The sequence below is a fragment of the Ctenopharyngodon idella genome, chromosome 8 (genome assembly GCF_019924925.1).
Source record: "Ctenopharyngodon idella isolate HZGC_01 chromosome 8, HZGC01, whole genome shotgun sequence".
Classification (NCBI taxonomy): domain Eukaryota; kingdom Metazoa; phylum Chordata; class Actinopteri; order Cypriniformes; family Xenocyprididae; genus Ctenopharyngodon; species Ctenopharyngodon idella.
In genome coordinates this window covers 24,096,231-24,116,379 of record NC_067227.1, presented here as the reverse complement: position 1 = coordinate 24,116,379, position 20,149 = coordinate 24,096,231, and the positions used below count along the sequence as shown (strand labels likewise).

Sequence of the window (20,149 nt, the reverse complement as noted above, 5' to 3'; positions counted from 1 at the left end):
GATGTGTGGCATGAGAGCGGCATGGCTTGTCGGACATAGCAACAGTAACTAAAGGGGGCATAATTGGGAACGGTCAATTGGAAATAGCATGGCATTCGGTATAGCACAGCAACTTTGTTATGCTATTTTCAATGTACCATGCAAATCTAATCTAATTCTAATTTTGCATACTTAATAAATTAGATTGGTATGCAAATTAAGATGCATTCAATGTTTCAACTATAAAACAAAAATACATCCTGTTTTGCTATTGTGTGTCTATTCTCTAGTAATCAACAGCAGTCAAGCCACTAAATCAAAAATCCCAAAATAATACTGTAATGAAATACTGTTAAGCAAGTACTTTACACCCCTGCTAATGCATTAACTATTGTTAAACCTAACCTTATTATAAACCTAATCTGTTGAAAGCGCACCTGAGGTCATGAAGAACTCACAGAGAGCCTGACTCTCTAAAAACACAATTCTGTTTGCCATCAGTACTAAAACACACATCAAACGCTCTTTGTATATACGCAAGTCGCTTTTTCCTGGGCGCAGCCCTGATGGTGCCTCAGATAGATATTACTCAAACCACACCGGCCTTTCTCCATAATGAAAGAGACATATTAAAAGGTCTGCCTGTCTGGAGGGCCACCTCTCATTCTTTCTCCCCTCTCGTCTGCAATGTGTCCATCCTTTTTTACAGTAAGAAGATGGTGCATGCATGCAATGAATAGATTGGGGCCATTATAGATGTTGCCTTTGTAGTCACTTCGCTTTGTTGTGACAGGAAACAAAACACACAGACGGGAGTGGACGAAGGGGGAGAGATAGTCTCAGGCACCGTTTCTTTCTTTTCGCCATTCCCGACGGGGTGACAGAAACCCCCTTTTTCCCCATTCACTTATTAAAGCTTAATGGAAGGCAGCCGGACTGTCAGGCTGAGGCGCAGCGAGCACATCTTGAGCTGGAAGCTCCAATTACAAGCGAACAATGGCGGTGGAGCAGTCTAGTTAGAATTGGTCTTCGGAAGGCAATAGGCCAAGTGCTAAAAGACTCAGAGCCCAGGGACTAACTGCCTTGCTTTTGCCTCTTTTTTTCCCCGGGTCTATTCACTAGCAGTTTGATGTTTGTTGCTTATCGCTCTCCATCTCTGTGCACATCTTCTCCCGCTCATCTCTTTCTCTGTCTCTCTCTCTCTATGCCATGTCCTTTCATCTTCTGCTGGCTGTCTGTCTCCGGGGATGTACCCTTATTCTTTTATTCCCTGTATCACTCTATTGCTCTCGGTCTCTCTCTCTTTTTCAACCTGTAAGCAGAGAGGCGGCTAATGAAATGCTAGCAGGGTTCGGTTTCTTGTTGAGATCGTGTCATTAAAAACCTCAGGTGGAATATGGATTTTCTTCTAGCAAATAAGCGACCTTCTCAAGGTTTATTAATTACCTGATCTTCTAGCGTGGGGTGAAACAATTTAGTGTGGTTATCGGCTGTGCTTATGTAACAAACACTTATTCATGCAGTAGTTTCTGCACTAAGTTAGATGCTGCTGCTGTTGTGTGTGTGTGTGTGTGTGTTTGTGTGTGTGGTGTTTCATGTTAGCACGAGGGCTTACATGCGAGTATGTGCATGTGTGTGTGTGTGTAGCAGTGGCTTATGGTTCACTGACTTTACTCATTATCTTTTCTCTTTCTATCTCTGTCTTCTCTGTATTCGCTTTCCCTTTGCTCTTACTCTCTATCTCTCTCATACACACACACACTTTCCCTTCTCTGCAAAAACACTGCAGGCTATTCTCTGTCTGCCAATCCTCTCTCTCTTTCTGGTTCTCGACATGTCACCCATCTTTTGCTGTACTCAAGCCTCACCGTTGCTGCTGATTCGTGTTAACCATATTGAAAAGACCAGCATTTCTGGTCACCAGATTGTGTTGCGTTTTAGATGCTGGTATGTTGGTGTCCATAGGGAGAACAAGACTGAAATTTAAGTTGTTATTCAGTGAGCTTTTAACTGTTGTGAATTAAACTTGAGAATCAATTCAGTCCAATTCATGTGAAATGGATCATTTCATTTGAAAAGGTCAGACTCAAAAGCACAATTAATTCATGAATTGTACATTGTTACTTCTTTCATTAAATCTCATGTGAGATATTTTTTGTCAATAATGATTTGAATTTTGGTCTGTTCTTCACTCAAAGATGACTTGGAATATAGTAAAATAGTAATATGAACCACTTTTATGATACTTTTTTTTCATCATTTAGGAACTTTCTGGAGTCCTTATTCACTGGAAAACAATATATGGGAAACAACAGCAGGCTAAAATTCATATTTTGTCATCTATGGAAGAAATAAGTCATACAGGTTATTTTTAGTTAGGGATAGTTCACCCAACAATGAAAATTCTGTCATCATTTTCTCACCCTCAAACCTCCACAAAATTTCAAAACAACATTGACTTTCATTGTTTTAAAACAAAACTTGTCTGTTGCACAGAAGAAAAAAAAGTTTGGAACGACATGAGGGCGAGTACATAATGACAAAATTGTTGGGTGAACTATCCTTTAAACAAGCAAGCCTACCTCGGTCAACAAACTGCATGAGAAAGACCAACTAAATCTAGTCTTGTCAGCAAAACAAAATCTGCAAACTTTTTAAACACGTCTGGTTCCAAGCAGAGTGTTTACAGAAAGATAGTAGTGAAGACATTTATGGCTTCTTAGCTTACACTTTAAAAGCCAAACTCTCAGATCAATATACAGCTGGCAGGTTTACGTACGTCTGCATGTGTTCTCAATTAACTCTTCTATAATTTTCAATAAGAAAGAGCTGCTCATGGCTTATAGCATTGCAATAAGGTGAAAGGCTTCCTGGCACCGGTTCAGGGTTTCTAATTCCAACATAATTGTGCACGCTACAGTCCACAATGTCTGATGATGATTAACATGAGACTAAATAGAAGGGACTGTTTGAAATAACGAGGGGTGTTGAGCTGGGGGGCGAGCTCAGGATATGAGTCGCCCCACCAGAGCCGAATGTTAAGAGAAACGGTCCGCTGCTAAAACACTGTTGCCTATTGTCGCTTGCTCACCTTTTCCACATTCTGCAGACGCCGCCTAGTCAGCCGCAATTAATTGTAGTCAATTAGCGCATAGTTTTTCAACATAGCTTCCCCCATTCACAGCAACTGTTGCCGACAAACGCTAATGAGAATGCAGATGAGAGTCAGTTCAGCTGTGTTAAATTTATCAAACAAGTATGCAGGATCACGAAAGCGTGTACTGCATTGCAATTCCACAGATGTGGCTGATGGGGGCTCTACTGTAACAGGAGGTTTGCTGGTAAATTGATAGCCTCAATTTAGGGCTGAATGGCGAGAACTCTCAAATGAAATCATTAAAAAATATTCGACATTTCCAGCATGGGTTATAAATTCAGAAAGCGACACAGCGGTATTAGTCTAGCCAATTGCGTAGCACGACATCTGCATCCACCACAATCCAACCTCCAATTTCAAGTTAATCTTTCCAGCATGCTGAAGACGTAAATTCTGCCTGTCAGTGCTATGCATATGACCGTATATTACCAGCTGCTAAAAACACTTCCTTATTTGTATTAAGTTAACCGGTACTGACGGTTTGTCTCTATAACGGAGATGTTGAGTTTCAAGCTCAGTCTGGCTGAGGTGGAATCGGTTTTCCACACATTTTTTGAATTACGAAACTTTTCTGGGTCATTCACGATCTGCTGTGGTGGCTCAAAATGTCTCTTTCATGCTTGTCAGACAGATACTCAATAGAGACACAGGTCTCTGGCTTGATGAACTGAAGAAAATCCTCTTTAGAATGATCAATACAGCTTGTTTGTCTTTCTCTGGAGCGTGCGTTTGTGAGAGAGAAAAATGGTGCCACGGCACCTGTGGGTGCATGCAAGGTATTTCTAAGGCTGAGATGTTTTGCTCAACATTTTTGTGTGTCCCTTACACACACACCTGTCTAAGCTATCACTTTCACCCAGTCACAATGATCTGTGGCGGAGAGATTCTTCATGCCCTGTCAACATGCCTGGCAACCGCCACGGCAACATCCTCAACACCACAACAAGCGGCTCGTCGTGCTGCAGGCTTCGGTGGCAGCTGCTGTTGTCCTTTTACGCTCCTGAATCTCTCTCTTACTGCAGTCAAACCAGCCAAGATTTCTCACACACTAAGGCTATGGTTCTAATTGCCAGAAAGTGCCCTGGGAAGTGTACTTCAGCATTCCAAAAAAACACATTTTGTTAAGTGAGCTATCCTAGCGAACACTACGTAGGGATCCTGTGAACAGCAACATCTATGCTAATTTCTCTCTCTTGAGCTATTTAGCCTTTTTGCTTCTTCACTGATATAGTAAAGAATGGACAGGAAATGATAGGAGAAGAGACCAAGAAAATTAGAAAACTTTACCTCAAAGTCAATCAAATTAAACTCTGACTGCATGAGCAACACAGCTATGTATCAGAACATGTGCACTAACCAATAGGTTACTTCTAAACACACACCGACCAGGCATAACATTATGCCCACCATCCTAATATTGGGTTGGTCCCACTTTTGCTGCCAAAACAGCCCTGACCCACTGAGGAATGGACTCCACTAGAGCCCTGAAGGTGTGCTGTGGTATTTGGCACCAAGATGTTAGCAGCAGATCCTTTAAGTCCTATAAGTTGCGAGGTGGAACCTCCATGGATCGGACTTGTTTGTTCAGCACATCCCACAGATGCTCGATTGGATTGAGATGTGGGGAATTTGGAGGCCAAGTCAACACCTCAAACTTGCTGTTGTGCTCCTCAAACCATTCCTGAACCATTTTTGCTTTGTGGCAGTGCGCATTATCCTGCTGAAAGAGGCCACAGCCACCAGGGGATACCGTTTCCATGAAAGGGTGTACATGGTCTACAACAATGCTTAGGTAGGTGGTACGTGTCAAAGTAACATCCACATGGATGGCAGGACCCAAGGTTTCCCAGCAGAACATTGCCCAAAGCATCACACTGCCTCCGCCAGCTTGCCTTCTTCCCATAGCGCATCCTGGTGCCATTTGTTCCCCAGGTAAGCGACGCACACGCACCCGACCACCCACGTGATGTAAAAGAAAACGTGATTCATCAGACCAGGCCACCTTCTTCCATTGCTCCGTGGTCCAGTTCTGATGCTCACGTGCCCACTTTCAGCGGTGGACAGGGGTCAGCATGGGCACCCTGACTGGTCTGCGGCTATGCAGCCCCATACGTAACAAACTGTGATACACTGTGTATTCTGACACCTTTCTATCAGAACCAGCATTAACTTCTTGAGCAATTTGAGCTACAGTAGCTCGTCTGTTTGATCGGACCACATGGGCCAGCCTTCACTCCCCACATGCATCAATGAGCCTTGGCCGCCCATGAACAGGGTTCACCACTGTTCCTTCCTTGGACCACTTTTGATAAATACTGACTACTGCAGACCGGGAACACCCCACAAGAGCTGCAGTTTTGGAGATGCTCTGACCCAGTCATCTAGCCATCACAACTTGTCAAACTCGCTCAAATCCTTAAGCTTGGCCATTTTTCCTGCTTCTAACAGATCAACTCACTACCAGGTGCCGTGATGAAGGGATAATCAGTGTTATTCACTTCATCAGTCAGTGGTCATAATGTTATGCCTGGTATATACATGCTGTGAAGAAAACTTATTTTCAGTTTAACTTACCAGAGACTCTTCTAAATGGAACCAATCATCAACATCAACAATCAATTATTTAAAATGTCAAATTCTGTTATAATTATTTTAAAACAATGTGATGTTTATAGCCATTTGAAACCTGTATGGTAAAATTAATTTGTTTTGATGGCTGTGTTAATTGTTGAGAGAGTACTGTACTTAGTTTAGTAGAGAAATATGCCTAATTAATTGAGAAAAATGTGGAAAAACAGGCATAATTAGTCCAAATTAATCATGTAATCATTTGTGTTGCAAAACTTCAATTCCATAAATTTCACTTCTTGTCATATCAATTTAATAGGCCAATTAAATTAAAATTCCAACTCATGCACTGAAAGGGAGCCAATTCTGCCCAACTCTGTTACATGGAATGACCTACCTCAGTGTACACATACATGTGTTTGTCCATGACTAGATTAATGACCTGGACATGAAGGTCATGAGATGTTATACTCCAGGAGAACATGAACTGCCCCTGTGGGAGTGTTGGAAAGGTCCGGAGGGCAAGAGCACCACATCAGTCTTATAAACACTCTTTTTAACAACTAACCCCTCTATAAAGCCTAACACACTCCACAGAGCATACAAAACGTGATTCGCACCAAGTGTGACACCACAAAATGACAATTGTCATCAAAATTCCAAGTAAAAAAGATACATGACACAGCAAATGTGCTCTGTTTGACTGATTTTGATGCTTTGCACAGCATTTTTTCCTTTTAGGACATAATTACTTTTCACGTCACAATTACGTTTAAACAAAAATATTAAGCAGCTGTTTTCAACATTGATATTATTAAGAAATGTTTCTTGAGTATCAAATAAGCATATTAGAATGATTTCTGTAGGATCATGTGACACTTAAGACTGGAGTTCCATTACAGGAATAAATTTCTTAAAAAAAACAAAAAAACTTGAAATTGTAATAATATTTTACAATATTACTGTTTTACTGTTATTTGATCAAATAAATGCTGCCTTGTGAATATAAGAGTATTCTTTCAAAAACAACAAAAAAAAAAAATCTAACCAACCCCAAACTTTTAAACAGTAGCATACATGAGATATTTAACTATATCTATGTTTGCTAGCTGATACCAATTAGAGTGGAGAAGCAAATTTGCCAGCATGTGCCTCATTGCCTTTTTCTGCATGGCTGTCATCCCACTCCACAAGAGTGACACCACCATGCACTTCTTTGTGCAACATGGACTTCAATTAGATCGTGATTGCAACCTACTGTTTGCCAAGTCAAAACACCACCTTTCTCCAGGAAATATTTTAGCAGCAGTGTAATTGCCTCCATCTGTGTCAACTCTGTGATTATACTCAAATGCTTTTGCAGCGACGTACACACACGAGAGAGAAGGGTAAGGGGGTGGGATATAGATGCAAAGAAAGAGTAAGAGTAATGGGGCTTATGACTGTCTGCTCTTTATACACGTACTGTAGTTGAACTGCCGGTTTGAGGAGAAGCCACATTTTGCAGTCCATTCACTCGTAACAACGACAGGGCAGTTCTCTCCTACACTAATGTCTCCCTCCCTTTTGATGCCTGGTTTAACAGCATTGACATTTGCTGATGAGTTTTCTGTGCAAACAATGACTCCGTCGGTCCCACAAGTAAGCGTGGTTAACATTTACTGGCTTTTTGACAAGAGCGGCAGGTATATTTGGTATATTTTGGTATATTCTCTACAACATAGTATATACGTTCATCAAATACTTTCGCTTCAAATCCACTAAATCACAGCGTCAGCCCATTCAGAAATACCGGTTCATTGGCAGAAACCACTAAACACCACTTCCATTTGTCAGCAAAAGCCTCTAAGTCCACAGAATAACCAATCGGAAGACGCAAATCAAATCATATAATTTCAAGATAAATGACGGTGTGTTGCAGCAAAAGACGCTGGTTTTGCAGCAAAAGACAGTCAAATTTGTTAAATACCAACTAACTAAAGTGACTTTTTTGAAAATAAGGCATTTCAATAACTGACTAATAACATTTTCATTGCCGAACCTAAACACAGGGGCCTGGTAAAAAATGCTCATTTAAAAGAAAACATGTCAGACGGACTTAGATGTTTTTGCATCTGAAGTCTTCATATGTAAATATATATTGTTCTTATTTCCTTTGGCATAATAATTCACAATCTGCTCCACCCCTCACATGACCTGCAATTTTACAATGAAAAGAATACTGTTGAAGTTTAAGGACCGTTAAATTAGCCGCTAATCCTGTAATCGATATGGCTGACTTAAAGGTCATGACCTGTAAAGGGTTAACACCACATTGAACTGAGATCAGACGAGAGACCAAAGTGTTCGCCTAATCTGGAATGTAAAATGTCATGCTATCCTCTCTCATGCTAGCATTTCTTTCTCTATACGACATGTACTCAACATTCTAACAACAAACAAGTTAATTGTTTCAAGCACTGTTGATGATTTCTTGAGTAAAGTTGTTGCAGCTAGTTTAGTCATCATCCATCATTACACAAGAATTCACAACCTGGCAGCCTCCCTTAACTGAGAGAGAGAAACAGAAAGATAAAGTCAAAGAGATAGGCCTTCAAAATGCAGAAAGACAAGTGGCTGTTGGCGGCCGTGTCTCGGGCCTTTGAGGGCAGGCCTCACAGGTCAACTAAATTAAAGCGTCTGATGTCTACATCTACTTTGATCAGCTCCCCCTCAGAGTATCAGGCAAAAGGAGACCTGACATTTTGAAGCAGATTGCTAAGTGCTTGGTCAGGGCACAGGAAGAGCAGGCGCATCTCTAATTACGGTCCTCACACTGATGAGCAAAATGAGAGAGACGGAAGGAACTGCCTGATCGGTTACTCAAACACCAAGGTGAAGTGAAGGTGGAAGAAAGATACAGAGAGATATATTTAGGCAGTAACATCATACAGAAGTGTCCAGGAATTTGACAAGCTATGCACCATTAAAACTGAAAATTTTCTTCTCATTCTTTCTAATTACTATGCATGCAGCTTTTATGCAACCTCATATTAATTGAGAGACTACAAAATACATTTAAAAACTCATTTGTCTCACTGCGGGACCACTTAATGGGGTCATATAATGAAGAATCAAATTTCCACTTTGACATAAAAGAGCTTGATGTATCATTAACTTGTAACTTTTTTAAATCAAAACTTCCTAAACAGTGCAAAAAGAGCATTTACTGGAACAAAAACGTAAAATGACTCATTCTGAATTAAATTACGTCTGTCACTAATATTATAATTGGACTTTAGGGATTGAAAATTGTATGAAATTACCTCTTTAAATGAGCTGCAATCCACCTTTTTTTTAACGCGGATGTAAGCTATTTGCTGTGAATGTGCGAGACTTCCATTCATTAGCTGCTTTAAGTACTGTAAATAACTAGAAGAATAACAAACTGCACTAAATGGAAAACTATTTGAGCTAAACAAGTGTTTATGACTACAATAATACATTAAAAAAATAATATGATAAAGTTTACAACACTGTTTTTGTACAGCTAAAATAAACTGGCTGAGACTGGAAGCCTCGCATATTCAAGTTACAAATGGTACATTACAAATTCACTGGTCATTAAGTATGGGAGTTTTTAAATGAATGAGAACAGCTGTACAAAATCTAGTTCAAATTGTGTGTAAGACAAGTGGTGCTTTTGTGTTCTTGTTAACATCCAATTGTACAATGGGACAAGTAGCTTTATGGGCATTGAAATAGGTTAGTGTTATTGCTGGCAATGGAGGCCTCACTGAGCCATCGGATTTTATCAAAAATATCTTAATTTGTGTTCTGAAGATGAACAAAGGTCTTACAGGTGTGGAACGACATGAGGGTGAGTAATTAATGACATTTTTCATTTTTGGGTGAACTAACCCTTTAACATACTCTTCCTTTCCAAACTGAAAACATCCAAAACAGTACAAAAAAGCATTTGTTAAAAATAAGTTGAAACAACAACAACAAAAAAAACTTTCTGAACAAAATTACATCAGTTTTGCCTAAAGAACAACAAAATTGCAAACAAAAATAGAAAAATGGATGATATGACCCCATAAATCGAACTGCAATTAGCAAAATAGTGATTTATAATATAACAATAAAAGCTATCCAATACACCAAACATCTTGATGTTGACAAAAAAGGTTCATGTTATCCATCAACTTGTTTGTTTGTACTGCAGTTTTTGAGAGAGAGAGAGAGAGAGAGAGAGAGAGAAAGTAAATTTACACTATTTGTAAACCAAGAGAGGCAGAAAGAAAGAGTAAGGGAATGAGAAAAAGGCAAAGGAAGCATGTCAGAGTTTTATATCAGCGCAAAGCCTTTGGGAACTGCAGCAGTGACGGCTCTGTGACACAGGAGACATCAGAGCTTGCTCTCTACATCACTCACGGCCTTGTCTGAGCACCCAACCCCACCCCAGACACCTGCCCTCAGTCACGGGCTCCAGCTTGTCTGACAACCATCACCAGCACTCAATCTATACTTGCTTTACTTCATCTCTCTACCATTTTGTGCTCTGCATCTTCCTCTGCCTCGTTGGTTTATGGATCCTACCCTTCGTAATCATTCAGCCCAGACCGAGTCAGAGAGATGAGATGAAAATCAATTCTTCTCCTCTGCCCCCACTTCCACTTTTCTGTTGTTAAGCAGAAGCTGTTAACATCAACCGTCTACGCCCTCTCGGACATGCAATTGGACATCTGGGGTCATATGAAGTTCAGTTTCATCCAGTTGATCTCCATCACTGAGGCTGCCCCCCAAATCTTCAGTCTGTAACCTTCCCAGCAGGAGATGAAAGTCAGTCACCAGCTACAAACCGTGATGGATGCAGTGCTACATCCTCTAAACTGCCCACTTCTCAACCCCTGGCCTGTGTCTCTCTGCACTGCAGGCCCAGGAGAAGCACACTCGAGGAGCGTGATGGATGTGACGCACGGTCTGCTGATCAAAGCCTTGCAGGCAAACACTTATTTACACACGACTTATTACAGATGAAGAATGAGATGCTGTCCATGCAAGCCCCCAGTCTAAGAGTCACTAGAGAGACACTAGACTAAAGAGACAACCCCGCCTTTCAGACCAGCTTAAACCACCGTGAATTTACATGCTGATCATGACAGGTTTCTGTCAATTAGTGCTGGCCTATCTAAATCTAATATTCCTTAAAACAAGATAAATTTACTCTAGAAGCAACACTACATAAGATATTAAGACTTGTTTTTGTAGATTATTTTCATAAAAAGTGTATTTTGTCTTACTGCACTGGCAAATTTCTCACTTGTTTTAAACTTGTTTTTACTGTTTATACTGTAGAAGTGGGGGGGGAAAAAATCTGCCACCATAGTAAGAGGCATACATTAAAGATACAGTCACAGAAAACATGCCTTAATATTTAATGCAGTTTTGCTTCTTAAGTAAATTTATCTTACTTCTAGACATTTTACTAGAAAATGAGAAGGCAGCAATTCTGCACAGCAGAAAAATAAGAAAATAAGAAGGCAGAAATTCTACACAGCAACTCTATTATACTGGCTAAAATAGTTAATTCTGAAACAGAATTAACTATTTTTTTTATCAATACTTTCAATACTGAATAAAATAGAACTATAGGTAACACTTTACAAAAATATTCAATTCATAAACAGTCAATAAAATACCACATCATGAGTAATGAACCTAATATCGTGAACTAACAATACATATATATATTATACTATGGCCCGGTTTCACAGACAGGGCTTAGCCTAAACCAGGATTAGGAATTGGTTCAATTTGGGAATTTAAGTAGCTTTTATAAATGATCACTAGAAAAAAACATTACTGTGTCTGTGAAACCGAGGTTTATAACTTAACGTTAATCTAGATTTATGAATCCGGTAAAAAAAGAAAAAGAAAAAAAAGGGTTGTTTGTTATGTTAGTTCATGGTACCTAACGCATGAATTCATTTAAATTAATTTAACATTATCTCTCATTGCAATGCATTCTGGGATTGCTTTCAATGCAAAGGATATATGCAATGCAGCCTTAGTATTTGGCCAAAAGGTGTCTTAAAGTGCTCCTATTATGCTTTTTTGAGTATTACCTTTCATGCAATGTGTAATGTAGCTGTCTGTGAATGTAAACAATCTGCAAAATTGTGAAGCCGAAAGTGCACAATAAATAAAGTTGTTGACTCTCAAAAGAAGTAATCGACCCTGAACCACCTAAACAAGTCATCAGGAATTTGAATCCCACTTCCGTGACGGGTACACATCACTGGGTAACACATTTGCCTAATGCCCATCTATGTTCTATGTTGTCTGCCCGCGCGAACAACTTGACCTGCCCTCAAACACTGTAGATTTTTTGTGTGGTTAACATCATGTCGAGAAGATGCTGTGTCTTATGCTGTGAAAGTAAATGTTTTATTTTCACTTCTGAATGAAGAGGCTGCTTTGAATCAGTGGTTAAAATTAATTTTTTCAACGATACCACAACGAATCCCTAACTTTTGTTGCGTTACCGTAATTTTACTGACGACTGTTTCTCAAATCTCGGGGAGGTCAAGGCGGGATTCGCAAAATGAAAGTTGGGTCAGTACCCAGTTTATTTGGACCAGCTTGCTCCTCTGAATCACAACTTGTAACAATGATGCTGGTATCACGTCTTATAACATACCACAAACTAAGCTGACATTTACCACTGAGAAACGTCCTGCTCCAGTTGTGATGAATCTTTTGTTTCGAATCAGTGGTTCGGAGCGTGTATCAAACTGCCAAAGTCACGTGATTTCAGTAAACGAGGCTTCGTTATGTCACAAGTGTTTCAAAATTTCAGTGGTTCTTCACTGAGGGGGGCGTGACTTTGGCAGTTTGATACACGCTCCGAACCACTGATTCGAAACAAAAGATTTGTAAAGCTTCGAAGCTTCATGAAGCAGTGTTTTGAAATCGCCCATCACTAGATATTGTTAAATAAAGTCGTTATTTAGTTTTTTTGGCTCACAAAAAGTATTCTTGTCGCTTCATAACATTAAGGTTGAACCACTGTAGTCACATAAACTGTTTTAAATATGTCTTTAGTTGCTTTCTGGGCATCTGAAAGTGTTAATGATCTTGCTGTCAAAACAGGCCTCACTGAGCCATCAGATTTTTATCAAAAGTATCTTCATTTGTGTTCTGAAGATGAACAAAGGTCTTATGGATGTAGAACGACAGAATGAAAGAATAATGACAGAATTTTCATGTTTGGGTGAACTAACCCTTTAAGAATCTTTGAGAAATTAAGTGATATTAAATGTACTTTATGAGAAAACGAAAGTGTTTTTTGACCTTGCATGCATGTAAACCTGTAGGAACCTCAATATTAGGAACCTTTTGGCATAATAGGGGCACTTCTTAAAGTCTTTGCGTCGGGAGATTTTGAAACAGAACATTCTAGTTTTTAAAAAAAAGGGAAGTTCTGTAAGAAAATCAAAAAACAAAATAAAGCTCTCTTACATCACATTATTCATGCTGCTCTGACAGAGCTACTATTTTTTTTTCCTGACTTACTGATCTTCTCCATTAGGAAACACATTAGCAAATACAGCAGTTGGCCCCACCACCCCATTACTTTCTGGCTTGTGCACCACAACTGAAACAGGGCCTGGAAAACTTCAAAAGCTCCTGATGAGCAGATTAAAATCCAGCCAGGCAGACATGATCATTATGCAATATTTATACATCCGAGTGTTTGTGGCTTGCAGCAGATGAGCGAGGTCTCCTGTGGTGGACCAAAGATTAACGTGCACCAATGCCTGTGCAGAATCAGCGGTGAGATCAAAGGAGTTCTACAGCGACTGAATATTTCAGACCGAGCGATTGATTTGCTGTGATGAACCCCACCAAGAGAGGTTCACCCAGAACTCGACGCTGTTCCAAGACGAACATAATCGGAGATGAAAGGGGAACTATAAATAGAAAGCGCGAGTTGCGCACCCGAACCGAGGCTCTCGCAGCAGAACAGAAGCTCAAAATGGTGTGGAAAACGACGGCGGCTGCAGGTCTGACGGGACGAGGGGAGCCAACGGGAGGTCACAGCATGAAGAGTTTTATTGTTGTAATAAAAATGTACACTTACCGTCACAGTCGCCCAAGTGAGAAGTGTTTCCGTGCTCGACGTCTTGCTCAAAGGGAAGCCTGTGGTGAAAAAACAGTAGTAGAAACATTCATCAGCAAACCACATAAACAGACCATAAAACTGCACCTTCTGAATTACAGTAATGCCTGTGTATTTTCTCTCTTTTCTTTTCTTTAAAAGAAAAACACAATTTTTTAGGCTGTCTTGAAAGGTAGTTTTAAAATGTCTTGTTATTCTGGTCCTTTGCTCCTTTTGGCTTTGATAGTAAGCAATATTGCAAATTAAAAGCTTGCGCAGGATGTGTGCAGAAACTCAATCTGTGCTCATGATCAAGTCTTGTACACACAGAGGCATCACAGCGCTCTATTAGAGATGTTCTGTATTACCTTAAAGCCACATTAATGAAGAAAAATGACTGCAGTCGACTCACGAATGGCTTCCTTCCAACCGCATAAGTCAAACAGAGGAAAGGCCGAAGGCTACGCACAGCAGAAGCGTGCACCAGGGGACCAGCCTCTTTCCACTACCGTCGGCAATTAGTTAAAGCCCAGGACAACAAGGCAGCCAGGGGTCTTTTACTGCCAGGGTCTTAGTTTTTCAGAAGATACGCTTACACCACCATGGTTAAACACTTTCTGTGAAATGTCTATAAAATATAATGTTTCTACAAACTGCAGGCACAGAGCTGTAATCTCCAGAACTCCTCTGAGAGAAGATGGCTGAGTTTTTTTATACTATAGCGGTGAGCCACCCCGAGAATTTAAATGAGCACACAGATTCCTTCCCGTCGCTCTCCTGAGGATGAACATTAGCCGTACTGTAGAAATTGAGAAGCGCATAAAGACTGATAAACAGCTGACAGAACGTCCCTGAACTTGTTTTGCATATTCTCTGTTTGTGTATATTAGCAAGCGGCAGTAATTAGAACTACTTCTGTATCGTTTTTCCGCTGTGAAATTCAATTGGTGAGAATTTTTCAGCATTACACGAGACAGAATCGATCCACAGGTTGACCGTCCTTGGTAAATCAAATCAGATCTAGCCAGAGAGCTGTAATTGCATAACAGCGCTGAGGTAAAACGGTCTCCAAGTTTTGATCTCAGAATACCGGCAGACACCCTGTATTTGCACACAAAACTCAATAAAACTGTCTCTCTGAGGACGGATATGCTTTCACAAGTGTATTTAAACAGGCAGAGCACAACAAGTAGTATTTTTTAAATGCTTTATCTGAAGATGGAAGTCTTGTTGTGTGTAAAAAGATGTTATGTTATTGGGTACATTGTCGAAACTCACCTGGTACCTGCACGGAGGAAAGAGCAGGTGCTTCCTCTGGTCCAGCCACAGTAGGGATCCCGTGAGGCGATACAGTTCCTGTGAAAGAACAGAAACAAGCATGAATGGTACCCCTACGGCACCAGACAGTATATAGTTTAATTCCGCTGGATTTCATCCAAGTATGATCCACCTGGTTCAGTGCACACATTAGATGTGTGACATGTGTTAGTGCGCCTCACTGGGCTGCACCGATGGCCCATGGGCACAGACACAGAGCACGGGCTGGTGCCTGTCCCTGACCAGTGATCACAGAAACACAAAACTATTCTAGAGCTGAAAGCTTTAAACAATTGCTAGGATTGTACTTAAAAGGACAAATGGTTCAGGCACTAAATGATGTCACTATTCATGTTAAAGTTGTATTTTAGGGGTCAGTTTAAGTTATGGATTAGCTTAAATAGTTTAATTTAACAACAGCATCAATGAGTCAGTGGCAGGTTCCCAGTTATATAGCTATAGGTAAATGTATGTATGTGTGGGTTGACAAAACCTCCCTTTGGAAAAATTGAGATGTCCTCATTTGGAACTGACCCTTCTTGATTAAACAATCAAAATATGAGAAGTATGTTATATTGGAAAGAAAACAACAATAAACTTGGTTAAGATATTTAAATGACAATAAAAATCAACAACAACAACCAAAAAAAGGCAAACTACATCACAGAATATTGAGGTTATTTTACTATGCAAAAATGCATATAAACACAAAAAGCTTACATGAAATAAAGCATATGTTGTCTACAATATAATTAGTTATTAATATTTTGTTGGTTCTCCTTTGTTTTTGATCACAGCAGCCATTCTCTAGGAACAGACTCAATAAGCTTTGCGCATTTGTCTGGCATAATATCTTGCCAAGCCTTCTTACATTTTTCCCAAAGCTGAGATTCATTCATCAGCTTTGATTCAGGTTTAGAATTTCCCAAAGGTTTTCAATGGGATTAAAGAAAGCCTTTGTTGCATGTGTGGTGTGTTTTTTATTGATATTGTGTTAGAAATTACACGTTCAATCTCCAAACAGATCCTCCATACTGGCCTTGCAAGTGCCAGATGAAACAAAGTTCTTACAATTGCACATCTTATCCAAGTTATTTTGAGGTGGTCACACATTGAGGTGATTTTCAAACTCCTGTCAAAATGCTCGCAAGTCTTTGGCTGAAACAACGCTTTGCATTTTGCACGGTACCCGTCTCATGGTGCTTTGCAATAATTTTGTGGACATTGCGAGCGTTCTAATCCAGCAAACGAGCATGCATATATATATGGGTCAATGACGTGATGGGTCATTTTTTTGTCCAAAGGCCTTAATAATAATAAAAAACAAAGATATGACATCCAAAGTACGTAAGGTAGTACAACTAGATCTCTTTTATCGAATCCAAAAGTTTTTAAAGGTATTTTAAAGATTTTGAAGTGTCAAAAGGTCATTCGGTTTAACCGTCCAAAGGCCAATACAGCCATTTCATTTGTGATTAAAATATCTTAAGATGTAATTAATGTATCTATTTTTTATTCTAGCATGATTTTATAACATCATATATTAACATAGGGCAAAATGGTATTAAAATTATGTGTAAAAGTCGTTGCTTTGTTATGAGAAAGAATGTCCGGAAAAATTTATTTCATTGATGTCATTCGGAGTAACCAAAATAAAGGGACCATTTTGGATCAAGTCATGCGGTCAGTATCATGTGACAGGATGTGACATCATTCAGAAACCTGCAAAGGACCACATGGTCGTGAAGCAAAGTAACTAACTATCTTTTAACTATTTGAAAAATTCATGTTTTCACTTGATCATACGCATGTCCCGAAACATCAGGTCATTTGGTACAACCGCAATATAAAACATGGAAAATGTTGTAATATTTTAAAAACTTGTACTAAATATAAAATGTTTGATTGTCCTTTTGCTAGCTAGCTAGAAATCAGCCTGTTAACATTGTTTGAAAATATCGTCATTCGGTGTAACCAAAAGTGTAATTCGGTAAAACCGAAATTTTGGTTAAACCAAATGACTTTTTTGGTGACAAATTTTGTCCATATTGTAAGAAATGTCAAAAGCAGTGTTAATTGATTATAAAAACCACATAATCTCATTGTTAACACTTAATAAAACTTCAACATTAATTGTATCTCCATTATGTTTTTTTACACTTTTAAAAACCTTATTCGTCAATGATCCATATACACACCTCCATGCTTCACTGTGGTAGAGATGCATTTATTATTATATTTCTCACCAGATTTTCGAAGACACCACTCTGGAGCATCATTTCTAAATAAATTTCTAATAATTAATATATAACATTTATAATATTAATATCTAAAGAATTATCTACAAATCCAAAGTAATACTACAGTACTTATAATCAGCCTCATATAAAAACAAGAGACTATAGTATGTCTTCATTAAGAGTGCTAAATAAACGTGTGTGTGTGTGTGTGTGTGTGTGTCACTTACTTCATGCAGCGGGAATAGAGCTGGCAGCGTGCTACAGGCACTTTGATCACGCAAGAGGGGAAAGCCAGTAGGAGGCTGTGACTGATGCGGTCCAGCGTGAGGGAGAGCAGCTGCCTGGCCTGAGGAGAGTCCGTCCCACACCTGGAACACACACGGTCCAAATCAATTTGCAACAAATTAAAAGAGTGCAGGGAGAAAGTCAAACACAATTTACACAGAGAACACACTCAAACACAGTGCGATAGAGAATGACCTCAATAATGTCTAAACAGTCAAGCCTAACACGATCTGATCATGTTTATCTTAACTCTATACATATTAGGGGTGCAACGGTTCAGATTACTCGCGGTCCGTTTTGTATCACGGTTTTAGGCTCACGGGTTCGGTACGGTTCGGTATGTGCTATGTTCAGGTAAAAAATTACTACTGTCAAATAAAAATAAAGAAAATAAGAACAAATAATCAAACGGCACAAATAAATACAGTAAAGCAAAGATACAAATAAATAAAGCTTTTCAGGTTTTTCATGTATCCAGTTTTCAGGTACAGAAATTGAATAAAGTAATTAATAAAATGTAAAACAACATTGCAAGTAATCTTCACTGTATAAAATAAATAAAGATCAATCATTATTAATTATTAAGTTACTATTCAGTCATAAGCAATGAGTGATTTCCTTGTCTTTTGTTGTTTGATTAACATTAAAAACACATTCAGACAGCAGGAAAGCAAGGGCTGCGGTCTCTTTGAAACATAATACACGGATCAGTACACTGATACTGAACACATGCGTTCTTTCTCGAGTGTATAAGTTCACTTAAGACATAACCGACTATGCTTGCTAGGATACTCACCAAGACGGGTATGTTGACATAATTTTGTGTGAATTTGTCCGTTCAAGAACAAGACTTGAAAGAGACCTCAATATTTGCGCTGTACCGCGTGCGCGCTTCGGATCGGATGAGTGCACAAATCTTCTCACAGAGCTCGTGCAAGTTCTCTTTCGCGCCTTGCACTCGAATGTTTAAATTAGCAAGGCTTAAATGAGTTTAGTTTAAACGCAGATAGCAACGTGTGCTGTTCAGGTCTCACCTGGGTGATGACGGCATAAATGACAGGTCACTCGCACTGAACAAAGTTTAGGGGAAGCCAGAATGCGTATCCATTTTTTTTTTTTTTTTTTTTTTTTTAAATTTATTGAACAAAAGAATTTAACAACCACAAATGGCCTGGTACAAAATAGAAAATTTCTTAAACAGACAACAGACAAGCATCCTACAAAGATACAAAGGACTGGAAAAAAAAAACAAAAAAAACAGAATGCGTATCCATCGACAGAAACATACATTAGCCTAACTCTGTCTGTCTGTTTTATTTATTTTCTGCAAACCATATTATAGATGCGTATGCGTTGTCAGATATGAGACGAACCGCGGTGCAAGTGCGTGCCGAACCGAGTGTGCAGAACGGTACGGTTTGATTTTTTACCGAGAACCGTTTCACCCCTAATACATATATATACACACATATATATATATATACACACACACACACACACACACACACTATATACTATCGTTTTAACACATTAGAGCTCGGTTTTGAAAGTTCGCTTGCCATCTTGAAACTAATATTTTTAAAGATCATGAAAAATTTCCATCCACCAAGGCCATCTATCCATTTAGATACCAGCTTGTTATACGTCTCTAATGAACCGACACTAACTTTCACCCGCTGAATGAAAAACAGGATGAGGCGTAAAGGGCTTCAAACAGAAAACGCGTGTCGTATTAATGTGATATCATATTAATGTGTTGTCACTTTGTGCTTGGCCTCAGTAACTAATCAGATTGATATCTGGGAGTCTGGCAGCCGCCCACTCCTTTGTGCTTTACACTTAATTGGCACTTACCACTTAGAGTATCTTCTCTTGCACCTGCCATGCTGGCTAGAGAGCACATTTGTTTGTATACATATGCACACATACATATGGTTATAGAAACATTTACGGTAATGGCCTCAAAAGCAGCGGAGAAATCATTAGTACTTTATGCAATGGATCTGAGTAATGAGCCACACTTACCAAAGGCCATGAGAAAGGAGATCACGCTCATTTCAAAAAATCATTTTCCTAATCAGTATTTTAGTCTTGTTTTACAGAAAATAAAAAAGTCTAAAAAGCTGTAAAAACAGATAAATGTACTTGAGAAGCAAAAGGATGTACAGACTAGAAAACTCAACAATTAAAAATTAATCCAAGTAATTACATTATATGGCAATAAATTATTCTGATTAATCATATATATTAATATGAATGTGCATATTTTATATATATATATATATATATATATATATATATATATATATGTATGTATATGTGTGTGTGTGTGTGTGTATATATATATGTATGCGTGTATAATATAACCATTATTTTTATTTATTAGTTTTATTTTAATAATTAATCTCACTAAATTAACATATTTAATTGACAGCCCTAGTTGAAAAATGTGTTGTG

At 39.0% G+C, this 20,149-nt stretch overlaps 1 protein-coding gene across 2 annotated transcripts in view; it reads right to left on the bottom strand.

The window, feature by feature from the left end:
* sema6bb (sema domain, transmembrane domain (TM), and cytoplasmic domain, (semaphorin) 6Bb) overlaps positions 1–20,149 on the bottom strand; it is a 143,133-nt gene that overhangs the window by 11,352 nt on the left and 111,632 nt on the right. For both annotated transcript variants that reach the window (XM_051903292.1, XM_051903291.1), the window contains 3 exons: positions 17,635–17,775; positions 15,129–15,206; positions 13,833–13,891 (listed from right to left, as the gene is read on the bottom strand). In XM_051903292.1, coding sequence (XP_051759252.1) covers positions 13,833–13,891; positions 15,129–15,206; positions 17,635–17,775 — 278 coding nt within the window. The remainder of the gene's footprint in view (positions 1–13,832; positions 13,892–15,128; positions 15,207–17,634; positions 17,776–20,149) is intronic.